At 39.7% G+C, this 15,669-nt stretch overlaps 1 protein-coding gene across 4 annotated transcripts in view; it reads left to right on the top strand.

The window, feature by feature from the left end:
* The first annotated feature begins 329 nt into the window (after positions 1 to 329).
* The window catches only part of Fas1 (fasciclin 1), a 216,280-nt gene continuing 200,940 nt past the window's right edge, over positions 330 to 15,669 (top strand). For all 4 annotated transcript variants that reach the window (XM_070293293.1, XM_070293301.1, XM_070293311.1 and 1 more), the window contains exon 1: positions 330 to 816. In XM_070293293.1, coding sequence (XP_070149394.1) covers positions 709 to 816 — 108 coding nt within the window. In that variant the 5' untranslated portion in view covers positions 330 to 708. The remainder of the gene's footprint in view (positions 817 to 15,669) is intronic.

Below are 15,669 nucleotides of genomic sequence, written 5' to 3'. Positions count from 1 at the left end.
CAACACGTAATATCGTCACGCACATCAAATGCATCCATTATAGCAAGCACAATTTGTTTGATATTCAATTTCCGTTTAGAATTTTATCTCGGCACGAAAATCGGAACAGAGAGATGTATCGATATGACAATTAAAGTATCATAATCCGCGCGACGCGATCGCTGCGTAGCAAAAAGGTGGATGACGTCACGTGTTCACGGCGATCGTACGCGTAGGAGGAGTACGGCAGTGGAGGGGGAAACTCGGCTGCCACGCCGAAGACTCGTTCCGACGCGCCTGGTGGGGGATAAGAGGGGTTGAGGCATGGAGAGGGCGCAGTACCGCGCTATCCTTCGTATCGTTGACACGTCGAGCGGAAAGAGTGCGGCGACGGATAGAGAAATCGAGGAGGGAAAGAGAGAGAGAGAGAGAGAGAGAGAGGGAGAAACGATCGCGCGGTCTCGCGCTCGCTCATCAATCGGCAATTTCGTAATCGTTAATTGCCGACGCGCGAATAATCATCCTATTGTCCGATTACGTCGTCCGTCCGTGGAGAACTTCCGGCTCCGCGACGTCTCGCGAACGCGGTGTCAGTGTCGCGTTGACTCTCGTCGATGATCCATCGGTGATCGATACGCATCGTAGATCGTATCCGCGTGGTGAACGTTATCCGCGAGTTAGTGAATTGGTGAATTGTCTCTCGTGTGCCTGATAATCGCCGCAAGGACGATGCTGACGTTCCTGTTCGCCGCGGCGCTCGTCGTCGCGACGCCGAGAATCCACGCCAGTCATGTGACCATGGACGCTAAGATACGCGACGACTCCGATCTTTCTCAGGTAAGCGTCTCGTCGTATAAAATACCCGTACGTTTCTCACTGGAATCGCGATTCGATGACATGACGTCACGCGAATGTGCACCACGACTCCGCGTGTCCTTGGACTTTCACGGAGGTATAACCGTGCGCGCGAGAATTGTATTTAAATGAACGAACGCGTACAACGCACGCTATCATATGAGCGCTGACGGGAAATTTCAATGCAGTGAACGCTTGTCGTCAATGATTGTACAACGTGTTCCGTGACGTAATGAGAGGACTGATAGATTTTTCTCGATTATTGTCGAGTGATGTTTTTCATTTAGCATTTTTAGTATTTTTTTGCCTTTAAACCGCGTATTATTCCACTCTTCATTTTTTTTTGTTTTTTTTTTTTTTTTTTTTTTTTTAATAAACGTCGAAAATATTCCAACAAATTGCGACAAAAGAATGTGATGAAAGCGAAGAAAATTAGCGTGAGTCATTGAATTATACTAACTATGCATCCAGCCATTAGTACACTCGCGTCGATAATTTCTATCGAGATCAAAGGCGTGTGTGCTTTATGAATTATGTCACTAACAAAGTCGTCAGAAATGTGGAAATTTCAGATGGTGATCTAATTTTTCAATGTTCTACACATATTAAATTCTAGCTTGACAATGAATAAAATAAAAAAATATGAATAAAATTAGTGAAAAGTTTTATAAAGAGACATATATAATGTATCTTTCTTATAAGTTATTTTATTTTTAAAGCGAGGGTATAGAATGTTGAACAGGAATCAATTGTTATTAGAATCTGATTACTTCGTTACTTTTTCATCAGTTTTGAATAAACACAAGTTTCTATCTTTTCGAAATTTTACATCAATTTTGTTATTAGAGAACTGTCGCTTGCACAGTTTTTTTTAGAGAGCCACAGGAAATCGATTATGTTTCGCAGTGACATTTTTGTTATGTCGTCCGATTTTTTTCATAAAATTCACGATTCGGAATGATCCACCCATTCAACGATACTTGTTCATTTCAACGTTGTTTAATCCTTTCATATCCAATATGAGATCAACAATGACTGCAAATTTTTTTTCGTATCAAAGTGGATCTGCTTATATAATTCGTCTATTATTTTCACACTTGTCTCTTATTTATCTTAAATTTCGAAAGGCTTGATCGTCGAATATTGTAACAGATAAGTTGAAAAGATTCAAATGCGGATGATCTAAGAAACGGAAGATCATATCGAAGAAATTCGAAATGTTGAAAAGTCTAGAAAAGAAATATGAAGGATAAGAAATCGAGTTTGAGTATCTCATCTTGAATAGTTTCGTAAACGGAATAACTCTCGGATATCCGAAAGTTTAAGAATGTCGAGAGAAGCTTGGAGTCTTCTTCTTAAGAACGATTCGAATTTTCGGAGCGATTTGCGTGTATAGGGCTGGGGCGAGTTGCATCTCACCCAGGTGGTAAACTGATCGCCCGACTCGATGATGTATGCAGTTGTGGCAACTTTTCCGGGTGGAAGGAATAGGGAAATGGGGCGGTGGGAGGAGGAAGGGGGGAGAAAAGTTCGTAAATCGGGGGTGTGCGAGATGTTTCTAACTCGATTGAATAATGTATGAAACCGGCGGTTATTTACTTCATTAACTTCTTCCACGTGGCTGTAATTAAATTGCGCGAACGGAAAGTTGCGCGAAACGTCGCCTAACTCTCATTAGTCTATATTTTTTTTTACGCTTAATCGGAACTCATGGCGATTTTTGCATTGCCATTTCGTCGAATCGAACCTTCTTAATAAATTGATAAAGTTTTGCGGGGTCATAAAAATAGAAGGACGAGGTCGCTTCTCTCGCGACCTGTTTTTTTTTGGATTTTGATGATCATTATTATTGGTCGTTATATATAAAGCCGCGATAAAAGTGCGATATATGCAGGCGTTGTAAAAACAATGGATATAATTAATCTGTCAAGTAATTCGGGTACTTAATATAGATCTCGGATAATAAAAAAGAGAAATTTTTAATCTTCTGAAGCGAGCAAATGTCAGTGCGGCACTGTTGCATTAGCGCTTCTTTTATAGGATTATTAATTAACACGATAATATAATATTACCGCGTAAATTTAGCCGTAAACGTCACGATGGTGCTGTTAGAATTTAATAATCTGGGCAAAAATAAAAAAACCACCTATCATCTTCGTTACATTCGCTCGTAACTCGATAGTGAAACGTCGACTAATATCGAACGTCCTTCATAGTAATGGCTGATGCATTCCTGTGAATCACCATGACAATAATCATTACAACATTTTAACGAATTATTATTTTTCATATAGATGCTTGTTCCCGCGATATACATAGGATGAGTCATACACTATTTCGTCGAAACAATATTATATAATTGAATTTTAAAAATTAAGTTTATTAGGACATAACACATTACTCTCATTTCATTCAATAACACGTTTAATAAGGTAGGCTGTTGAAAAAAATGTGCCGATACACGGTGTACATATAAACTCTTTCTCAAAACGGAGTTAGCTTGCACGTGGTATATCGCGTCTTCCGTCCACATGTGGCGGCTCTTTCTCATTATTTCGCCCCCTTGCTTAGGCAAGGAAACCGTGCGGTCCACAGCGCGACGTCACGAAGACAGTCTCACGCGTGGGACGCACAATATACATACATAGTATACGCGTGCGTGTATCATGCGTGCGCCCGCAGCAGAAACGGCTCTTCTCTCTCTCCGGTCAATGACGTGATTTCAGTTAGACAGACCTCGAGTTGCTCCTTTGTCTACCAGCGCAGAGAGAGTCCCAGCGGTTCTTAGCCTCTTTTTCCCAGTCGAGTCGCAGACAAAGTTCAGACATCGAGCATCGTGACCATGATTCAATTCAATCGGCACATTCTAGTCGATTAAGTCAGGCGACGAAGCGCGCGGAGATAGACATTCTTATTTATTCCGAGAGATCGGGCGAAGAATCGCCGTTCACAGGTTAAATTAATCCCCGATAAATGAAAATTTTAGCGCATTTGAAAAAGTATTTTTTATTTCCAGGACTTTTTGATCGCTTGCATTTTAATATTTAATTTTTATTGACATTTATTCTTATATCTCTTTAAACGCCCATGATCGGCGATCCTTGTCGATTTGCGCTAAATCAGTTTGTGCGGACGATTAGCTTCACGAGGTGCGAGTCGGTCGGATCAGCATTTTTCATTACGTCAACTGGCCGACGCGTCATGCTGAATCACGTCGGGTGTGTGTAGGAGGAAATTCCACTCTATTAAAAGATCGTGTCGATCCACGGGGTTATAATACGTAGGTTAAGAGCCCCTGGATGGTAATATCTATCTATCTATCTATCTACGAGAGAGAGAGAGAGAGCGAACGATTCGTATTTATTTCCATCGCGCCAGCAACACCTGCTGCTGCCATCGCGCCTCGTTGGCATGAATGGAGTTCAACGGGACTTAGCGTAAATGTGGTACGAAAAAAAAGAGCGAAAGGCGCGCAAGCAAAGCCGCGGTTTTGCCGCGGAAGAAACCGAGCGTGAGAGAAAGCCGGCGGCGCCGGGTAACGACGTCGCCCTCGTTCGTCTTTGACATTGAATAACGACGTGGCCGCGAATGGTCTACGAAAGCTCCGAGATTACTATCGAGCCGGCGCGTAAACGTTATCAATAGTCCTGATCGCGGCTCGCATTCCAGCTCGGTCAATTGTACTTATCGCTGTTATATGGCCTGCATTACCCGCATATTCCACGTCTATCAAAAGTATCTTCTTTGAAAACTTCATTGAAAATTTCTGTTAATATACTTTGCCTCTTTTTTATATAGAGAGATAAAATGTATCAATAAAAGAAATTTCCATGATCGATATACCGAGTAATAAAAAAAAAATTTATATATATATAATATATATTTATAATATATTTATAATATATTATATATATATATATATATATTTTTTTTTTCTCTTAAAGAGAAAATTTTGTGAATGCTTGAAGCCTATTAGTAATATTCTTTATTAGGAGTATATAATATCAGTGATTTGCAGATTAACTGATCATATAATATATCGTCTAGTTTTCTATGCATAGTACTAGAAAAAAATTTTTACACAAACATTAACTCGCGCATATAGACTTTCCGATGTGAGTATCGAATGAAAGCTGGCCCTCGTCCCGTCGACGACATTACAATAATGCGTTTCTTGCTTCCCTCTCTCCCCGACTCGGCGGGGGCGAGCGATTCCGCCCGGCAACTTGTTGCTGCGACAAAAATCGCCCGGACGGTTCGCGCCGGGGGTTAGTTTTAGCCCCGATCGATTCGGCAAACTATTCCCAAACATGGAGGTATAGAAGCCTATTTTCGCGGACTTTATTTAGTGGGGGCCAATCGTCCCGCGGGCAAGTTTTTACGAGAGGGAATATGTGACTAGCCGTATGCACGGTGGCGAAATAAAAATTTATGATTTGCAAGTCTTTCAATACGATTTTGTAATATAAAGTATCCCGTATCGATAATCTAGTACGTTCAATTACAATATGAAAACGGAAATCATCTATATGTCGTAGCGGCTACGAATGCTTGACGGTAAAATTCGAGAAGATCAATTTGAGAAAATCGACATTCGGTCTTGCCTCTTCAATATTAAAGCGATAATACGGTAGCAATAATATAATTTTAATTCTGTAATTTCGTTATTAGCATGCTGCGATCGAAATATATAAGAATTTACAAAGTCTTGAGACATAGAATTACCTGGGAAATATCTTTCCAGTCGAAAGCTCGCAAATATACGAGAGAAATCTCTAAGAGAGTTACGTAAGCTGAAAGAAAACGAGAAAAGACGTATCGCGCGCGGAAATAAAAGAACGGAGAAAAATAATGGGGTGCTCTCTCTCTCTCTCTCTCTCTCTCTTTCTCTCATATTGCCCTCGCTCTTCTGTAAATACTTAGCCACGTGAATCACGTAATCGGGTCGTTACTTCGTTCTGGAAATTATCGGAAATCGACACGCCGTGCCGATTACCTTCGCCCACGATCGACCGAAGGTTGCAAATAACCGGTTTCGTTCCTTCTCTCGTCAAAATGGGAAGACCCGTGAATTAAGAGAACTGGTTGGTACCATCGACCATTTCCAATTTCAGCGAGCCGATGAATCGAGAAACCGAGGGCTAATACAAAACCGGGAAATAGGACCGCGTTTCAGAGCTGCCTCTCGCTCGTGAAAATATTTACGGGTAATCTTCACTCGTGATTATCGGTTATTACTTGACAAATACTACGGGTTCGACTGCTTGCTCCCGCGGGGAAGCTTTACAATAATAGAGGCAAATAATAGAGGAGCTCGTTTTTCGCGTAATTCGCGTCCGATTTTTCTTTCTACGATAGACAAGTTCTCTGAATTTTCATTATCCAAGTTTTGTGAGCAAATTCTTGCTGCCGGACGTTTCCGGACGATCAATATTCCTTTAATTATCGATAATATTATCTACTTGAAGATGGATAAATTTTTCTTAAATACAAGATTTTTCTCAGTCTATATACAATATATACATTGAACGGAATATTATCAAATCTTTTGGAGTTAAATATTTTTCCATTTTTCTCTAAGACAAGACCAAGTCTTTCTCACGAATGTGGTTGTATCTAGGTCTTCGGGACGGGATAGACGGGACAGGAGGGGGTGGCAATAATGCGTATCGATCTAAATGCGCCGAAGGTCGCGGTGATGGCTTGGTTGGATCGTGTTTGCGGATACCAACACTGGTAGATTGTTAGCCTTAGTAGACCGCGGTGTATAGGATCCAATTACGCTCGATGCAAATCTGTACTCGCGACTAGCATGACTTGAGATAATCTCGAAAACAGTTCGCATGACACACTGATAAGAACCGATAGATTGCCGTGCAGCCGCACGTACGGTTCGCAGTCGGCGAGTTGAATAAATATGGGCGGAACAGTTTAAAAGTATTACGTAAATCATGGGAATTGTGAAATTCGGAATATTTAGCTTGGATATTTAATTAATTGTTTCTCATACAAAGAGAAAAAGATATATGTATTGTATATGAATTCTGCTTTTTGTGGCTACGTGAATTATTTTCCATATGTATTATAACAATCCATTAATTATTAAAATATTTAATTATTGATATGATTGATGTGTAATGACATTTAATTACACATTATAACATATGATACACATAAATAATGTATTATATTTCTATATGCGTAAATATAAATCATACGTTTCCACCGTACGGCATATATATACATATTTCGGACCGTATGTATCCTCTTCGATATCGGAAAAGTCGATGGGTAACCGCGCGCGGCAAATATACGCGAACGATCAATTCTCATTAACGGGCGAAATTAATACGCGGTTGCCTGTATGTCGCGAGCAAGACAGCCCCGAGTTGGCCCGGTGTTTAGTAGGCCGCGTTGTATCGAATTCAATTACACGCGGTGCAGGTTTCTCGTCGCCTTCCAGGCAACCGAGCGTGTCCCTAGATAATCGCGAAAACAGCTCGCATGACACGCCGATCTCAATGCGGGCGATAGATTATATAACCAACTATATCCGCAGCGGTGTTTCGGCACCGATGCCCCGCGCATCATGTCGGTCGTCCCCGTCTGATGTATCGCATTCAATTATGCACGATGCAGGTTCCCGTTGCTAGCGTACGGATTATGTTGAAAGCTGCTCGTGCGATTAGATCGATGGCTTTAGTAAAGCCATTCAGCCCAGTTCCAGATGCGAGATGATCGTTATATAGTCACGATCGTTGATCGTTTCTTTGCGTTCGAAATCTGTGACATCTCGGCTAATCGTATCGCCGAATTATAGATTATGAAATTAATTTTAAATGTTTATTTGTTTGCTTATTCGTTTAGTAAAGTTCGTTTCGTAAATGTCGCATATTGCATCTGCATAATAAATCGCAGATTATCTCAGGCGCGTTCAATTGTTCCTCTGAGAGGACTGTCGTTCCCATATACGTCTATATAGCCATTGGCGCGGCGAGGAAATTCATCGTGGTCGCTAACTATCTGAAACTACCGCTACTTTCAACGTTGCAGCCTAACTATCTTAAACTGCCAATGTGTCCGACCGCTCTCTATGCTCCGCTGGTCGCGATTCTCCGTTAGAAAGGACGGCGTGGCCCTTTAGCCCGCGGCGATTGTCGAAAATTGGCTAGATATCCTAGGAATTTCGGGGGCTTAAGTTGGATTCTTGTTGGAAATTGAGACGAAATGAGACTCGATCGGTTTCGAATTGCGGAAGGATTTACACCGAAGAGAGAAATTTAACCGATACATCGATTCTCGAATCGACGGGGCGCACTTGCGCATTTCGCGCGATCGAATGTCGTGCGTGCTTGTCGTGTCGGTTCGCCGCTCAAAGCTCGATTGCAGGCTACGCGCTTAAAATGATTCGCGATAACGTTCGTCGTGTATGTTGCGTTTATACAAGCTCATAGATTGTGTGTCAGAGGATCATAAATGAATTCATAACCGTTGAAGCATGCGAGTTAAACCCGGTCGAATAAAATATTTATCTCAAAGATTAAAGAACTCGAAAAAAGAAAGAAAGAAAGAAAGAAAGAAGCGCGGAGAGCGAAGGGAAATTCCCGAGTCACGATCGTCGCCGGCGCCTTTTCGCCAACGCGGCACACGGCTCTGATCTTTATGGGGTTCCATATTTTACGAGTAACACACACCGCCCATAGCTTTTTCTCTCGCTCGCCGGCCCCGGAGGCATCTACACGACGTATTGTTCCGGTTTTCGAGAAACGGCGCCCCCGCTCGCTATCGCTCCAATCCTGTCGCGCGGCGGATTCCTATTCGAAGCGCGGCCGCGTTTACGGCCCTTTTTCTCTCTCTCCTCTCTTTCTCCTCTCCTTCTTCTCACTCTCCCTCACCCCCAATCCCGCGTCTCTTACAGCTGCAGTCAGAGATCCCGGATGCATCGGAATCCCGACTCAGCGGAGCGATAGATCGGCTCCGGGGTATCTTTATGCCGTGGCATCCCGGACGATGCGACTTTTGGTAGTCGCGACTGTTTTATTTCGCACGCGGAATTCTGACATAGGCGTCGCGACATATTCCCCGTGGATCTGGAATCGAAAAAATTTTTGATGACTCGGGGGCAAGAGAATGAGAAGAATTTTCACGTGGCGAATTAGTACGATTCAGGGAAACGCGATTTGTCGACGCGCTTTGTTTCGACGTTATAAGAAGATTCGATAATGGTAAAAAAATTCCGCAAAAAGAAAAATATGTTTTCTCTTTGCGATGGTGGGTTTTTCGCGTGGGAAAGCTCGTTTTTCCCGCAACGCTTTATTAGATGCCGCGTACACAGAGCGGTATGCGCATTGTTTCGTCCCGACACGAATCGCTTATTAAAAATATCCGGTCGAGATTTGAGAGAGAGAGAGAGAGAGAGAGAGAGAAAGAAAGAGAAGGAACGAATTGTGGAGAAGATTGAGAGGAAAAGATAGGGGGAGAGACCACACGTTCTGCAACGAGTCATATAGTGTTCGTTCACCTTCGCGGGATGCGCCGGACTCATCGTATTCGATTCCTTTCTTTGCCCGGAAGGCGCACAAGCGAGCGAGGAGCGAATCTAGCGAGCACGAATCACGAAGCCTTCGTCGGAAAAATATTTGCCTTAGTTTTCAAGCTCTCGTTACCGGTTCCGAGAGAATAAAAGAAAGAGATAGAGAGCGGTATATAAATTACGCGGGTATACAATGCACACAAAAGAGATGATATCGCAGTTGAAGAAACGAAACGTGCGGTTTGAACGGAATCGGATTTGACCTCCGAAAGTATCAAGAGAGTGTCTGTCTCGTTTCTTTTTAAATTAAGGTCCTCGGAGAATTCTTCTCGTTATATCGTAAGAACGTCATATTCCATCTGGCAAAAGTGTTATGGATTACGGACTACTTGAAAGGCATAGATCAAGAGAGAATCTATAGAGACCGATAGAGAGTAATCCAAGATCGAGGAATGCAAAAGGTCAAAGACCAAAACTACAAGAATCCGTTCTACAAATTGAAGATTCGACAATTTAGGTTCCAACGATTCCAAAGGCTAAGGTTAAAAATATTCAAAGATTTAAAGATCCCAGAGAATTCAACGATCTTTATTATATACGCGTGAATATAAATTTCAATTTATAAACTTTAATTTAAAAGTCGAAATTGTTTCGCAAATCTTTGAATCGAAAATAATTCTATTGAAGTTCGAAACTTCAAGATTTTAGCATCGTACCTAGAATCTCGGTCATAATTCTAAGAGTTAATTGGTAATCGATAAATCGCGTGCACATTGGCAAGTTACAACGTCCGTCGCTTTTTTTTTCTCGAAAATGCATTCGCGCCTTTACGTACGTAGAAGCCTTAGGTACGTGCTAACTCCGCGTCGAAGGTCTTGCCACGTAATTTTCGTCGGAGATGCGGTCACGCTGATGTGATCATTCTAATTCTAGGGCTTTATACAATTACTCTCGCGATGGCGAAGTCGCCATTTAAACGCCAGCTGCGCGCAAACAGCTGCGTTCTGATCTTACCCGCGGCGTTGAATTTTAATTATCCCTTTGAACGCACTAATTTCCCTAGAACTTTATTTAAGAGCGAGTATAATTACGGTGATTTGCATATTTTTTTCCCGAGATTATTCCGAGATGCGTGTATGCGCATAATTGCTACGACCAATATGAATTAAAACAAGCGGTACAACGCCACTTCTGTTTGAATAATGATGCTGCAAACATATCACGTTTGAAATAATATTCGCGAAACAATATATGGTACACGGAAACAACATGTCAATTACACGATATCTGTATTCATTGTCGAATATTATTTGAAACAATATTGCTCATTACGTCCGTACTTCGATAATTATTCGTTTTTATTATTTCGTATTTATTATTTTATTACTATTATCTCCACAAAAAAAAAAAAAAAAAAAAGGACGGGGAAATATTCGTAGCGACCGAAAATTAGAGCGTCGAAATCTTGTTCGGATTTTTAAGCGAATGCGGAATGATCGTCGACGACGGCGTCATTAAAGATGCGACGGACGATTTAAAATCGCTGGTTGCGGTAGAAGATTTTATGGTCGACGACCATTTCTAGCGGACTTTTCGTGCCACACTGCTTAATGGTGCATTTCGTACGCTCCACTAATTATAGCACTTAAGTAATTCTCCGACGACGAATGCCGAGATGGAGTCATCGCGAGGGAACGTAAAGTCGCTCGTCGTATGCTCGGCATGCGAAGAGAAAAGCGTATATCTCTCGCGGTTACAGGTGGGCTACAAATTAGTCGGCAGCTATCGTTTAGTTATGTAAGAACTTTCAGTCTTTACTCGACATAGATGTTTTAGCGGGAAAACTTTTTAAAAAATTACTTTCTTAAACGTTGTAAAATTTTGAATTATTAACATTTATTATGCACGATAATTGTTTTATTTCTTAATATTTGAATTCTTAAATCATAAAATTGCAGCAGCTTTGAATCAAATAATTATTACTATTAGAATTATTAAAGTTTCTGAAATCTAGAATTTCTGGATAATTTAGATTTTCGAATGAGAGAGATCTAAATTGTAATTGTTCTATGCATGGAATAACCTGCGAGAAACAAGAGACGAATCGAATTATTTTTTTTATGCACGTACAATAGAAAGGGAAACCCCGATGAAGCACGTAATAGAAATAATTTACGCGAACGTCGTCCATCGTTGATTTCCCTTCGCCGAATCGCATCAATTCCGAATTCGACATCGGTGGAATTTCGACTCTGCGGTTGCCGAGAGTACGAGTACGAGTAAATTTCACCCATGATATATGTAACGTTATGAATTATGTGGAGAGGACAACATTGAGCGGTAATTGAGGAGGTAATCATGTCTCATCCTCACCCACACCTCGGCAACGTTCCACGTACGACGTCGTCTACCAACGATGCCCCTACGTATAGCTCACAGTTCGTTCCCACCAATTAAACTTACGACGCGCAATTTTTCATTCACGGGAAAAAAATTATCCATCAACAAAACATATCGAGAAAATAACGCGGACAATTGATGCATTAAAACTTTATATTTGAAATAAAATAAATAAAATGAAAAATTCACCGATATATACATATAATTTAGTATATATAATTAAATAACGCGTCGTATAAATTTATCATTTAAAAAGTTATTAAAAAAATAGAGAGGATTATAAACGAGAAATTGGACCAGAATTTATCGTTTATGAATTAATAATAAAACGATGTTTGATATGCGACTAAAATACGATAATCAAAAACACGGTGATTACATGCTATTCCGCTGTCAGGACACTCGTTGCCACGCACGCGATGAAATGGCGAGGGTAGGATATACGTGCGATAGGAAGTAATAATTTCTAAATTATTTAGTCTAGAGTCTAGACTAAGTATACTATGAACGAGCTATCTCGTGTCTTGTTTAAAGTCCATTTACCCGCATTGATCGAATCTACATATATAGGGCGTTTTAAAAATCGAGCTCGCATTTAAAGCCAAGTCGTATTTCTCTCCTATATTATTGCATTTTTGCAATAATATATGCATGCCGTATTCAATTTTCCACGAAAATCCTTTCTATAATAATCGTTTCTTATAAATTATTCTGAAGCGATGTATCCATTTCAAGCGCCATAAAATATCGATGCCAGATCCGAATAAGCTACAAAGAATGGGCTGCAAACGAGCCGCAAAGTTGAATCTATTTCACGCGAGTTTCGCGTTAATTAAACGCATCGGCCGCCGCTGCGGAACTCGTTACGAGACTTTCTCTTCTAAACTCCCCGCGGATAAGAAAAACGGATGGCGGTCTTTGTAGTCGTCGCTATCAAAACGTCTGTAATTCTTTCGTACCCTGGGCCGCTACAGTGTGACTGAAAAGTCACGCGATCCATTTTTAACTCGTTGCAACGAAACATCTTTTAAATTGCGTTCAGCAACTAATCTAATGACATGAATTGCAAAAATGAATCCTATTAAAAATAGTATTTAAAATATTTAGTAGAGAGAGAAAGTTTATAATATAATTTTCAATTTCATTAATATTCGAATTGGCGAAAAGCTTTACATGCCGTTATATAGTATTAATCAGGCAAATAAATAACCAATAGACGTGTAACTCTTTGTGAAATTAATACAAAGATCAGAAGGTAAATTACATTATAATATTATCATGTATGTATAACATAATGCACATGCAGTTTATTATATTACAATATTGTAATACAACCGCATAATAAAACAAGCTATTCAATGAATTTGCCTCTCTCTCTCTCTCTCTTCTTCTCATGTGACCGATAAATAATCGCATTGATGGCAATTGATATTAAATAAATTTATATCGTCAATTGTGCTAGAGTCAAACATGCGCCTTCACAGAAGCATGAACCATTTCTTTCTTTTTTGCGGAGAGCAATTGAGTCCGACAGAGCGGAGTTAATTAAAGACCTTGTTCGAAATAATTATACGAGGAAGAGCACCAAGTCCTTCTTCTATTATGCACATGTAACGTAGAGAAATGAAAAGGATAACACGCGGTTTTATGAATCTTTTTTCTCCTTACCTATTTTACATTAATTGCCAAAGAATTACATTTACACTTCACTTTTCTCCGTATTTTTTTAATTCTTTCGTTTTTAAATTCTTGAATTTACGCGATTAAATAAGACAATGATTCATTCGATCACGTTCTTTGAAACAGACAAATGAATGAAATATTCGTTTATCCAAAGCCTAATTATATCTGTACATTGTATATAAATACATATATTTATATAATTTTTTGCTTTTACACATTTTTACATATTAATAGAAAATTTCTATGATCGTAGTTCAAATTTATATTCTTAATTTTTATCATAAAACAATAAAAGAATTATATATTGAATAAAATATTGTATATTCGAGATTTATACATATTTATACATATTACGTAGATACGTAAGAAATCGGACATTTTCCTGATGCAATCGAAGCATTGCGAGAAGCTTTAGCGTATATAAGAGAGAACGGTGCGTGTTATTGTTTTGATTAAAACTGTGACAATTTCGATGAACAATCAGGTACGCTAACTACTAGCAAAGGGAGTGCGCGCGCCCTATCGACCGTTATGTAATATCAAATTTTCGTAGCACAAAGCATGCGGCGACGATTAAAAAAGAAAGAGATAGAATAAAAAAATGAGACCTCAGGGAAATTTTGTAACCTCGCCGATGATCGATACAGTAAAATTTCTATAGCACAGGGAACAGCTGTCGAGAAAAACCTCTCGAATGTCGGGAGATACCTGTTTTTTTTTCTTGCTGGAATGCGAAAAAAAAAACGCATTAAATCCAATCTCGCGCCGTGCGGTATCAGATATCACGCCAAAAGCCACGCATGTTTTTTTTTTTTTTTTTTTTTTTTTTTTGTGAGAAACGCTGCGCTCGATAGCGATAGTACGAGCGATAGTGCCGGTTTTACGTAAAACCACAAAGTATCGAATATTAAAGTGGAGAGGAAAAAAAAAAAAGAAAAAAACACCTGTAATCGGAGCCAGAGGCAGTAAAAGTGTGCGATGGCAATGTAAACAGATGCAGTTAGTTAGTTTAGTTTTTGATGAGCAAAGTTGATTGGGAATAGATGTAATTGCATTCATGTGCAGTAGAGTTGGGTTTTATGAGAGAAACACTTTCCGCTATAGAAGTTATATACGATTATTACTGTGTTGCATATAATGTCGTGCACTTCTTCTCCCAATTTACGCTTGTTAATGAAAATTTTATTTTTAAGCATTTTTAAGCATTAACTGAGATTTTCCAATTAAAACTAAAGTCCGCTTGACATTAATTGCGACAAAACATAAATTATTTAATCCTCAAACTCAATTTAACGAGGTCGTTTAATTTCCACATGGTGAGTATAACTGAAATTATATTATTTTTATCTTTCTCTCCTTAATATGGCTTGTTGTACGCATAGTTGATATAATGTTTTCAGCTTTAAAAAAAAAAATGTATCCTCTTAATATAAATATATATGGTACAAGAGGTGAAATAAGTGACTGAAGTAGGTGATCTCGCGGGCGGATAAACGTTTGATTAATGTTAAAGGCAAAAATAATTTCGTTTGCTTATCAAACAATGCGACTTTTGTAGAATTACTCTCTAGCGATCTACTGTACAGCCACGGAATACATTTCCATAGTAAATGGCGGCACGCTTCTGCCCGTGATGCATGTTTCCGTGGTATTCTTTTTCTCCACCGAGTCGCGCCGCGGCATTAATTTTCCGACGTATTACAAGGGAATGTTGATTCACGGTGATGTATATCGTCTTAACAATGTCAATATCGCGTGCGATCGTCGTTAATCATTTCATGGGATGCGCCCCATTACATTCGCCGCGCGATCGCGATGTTTTACTACTGAAATATAAATAATGGATTTAAGACTCTTCAATCTAAATTGCGAGCGATATGGTTTTATATAATTTTCAGTGTAAAATATTCATATCTGCTTATCTGTAGTTAAATCTCGAAGTTAAACGTGCAATAGTGTATTTGTTCGGTTATTTAAGAATTGAAATTAACACAGAGATGATTCTAAGATTTCGAACAGAAAAAGATATATAATTTTGCGATTTCCGATTCGTATATTTTACTTATGTTATCTGTGATAGTTTAGTCGTTATCATGAGAAATGCGAAATTCCCTTGCAAATTTTTCTCATACAATAATCTCGACAATGCCGTATTTGCTATCGATCACGCGTCCCGCGTCCCGCGTTCGATGCGCACTCGAACAAAAGCAAAGCTCGAA

Source organism: Polyergus mexicanus, unplaced genomic scaffold, assembly GCF_030449975.1.
Source record: "Polyergus mexicanus isolate NDT 795.1 unplaced genomic scaffold, iyPolMexi1.0 SCAF_1, whole genome shotgun sequence".
In the NCBI taxonomy this organism is placed as follows: domain Eukaryota; kingdom Metazoa; phylum Arthropoda; class Insecta; order Hymenoptera; family Formicidae; genus Polyergus; species Polyergus mexicanus.
The sequence above is the reverse complement of the archived record's forward strand: the minus strand, read 5'-3'. Positions and strand labels throughout refer to the sequence as shown.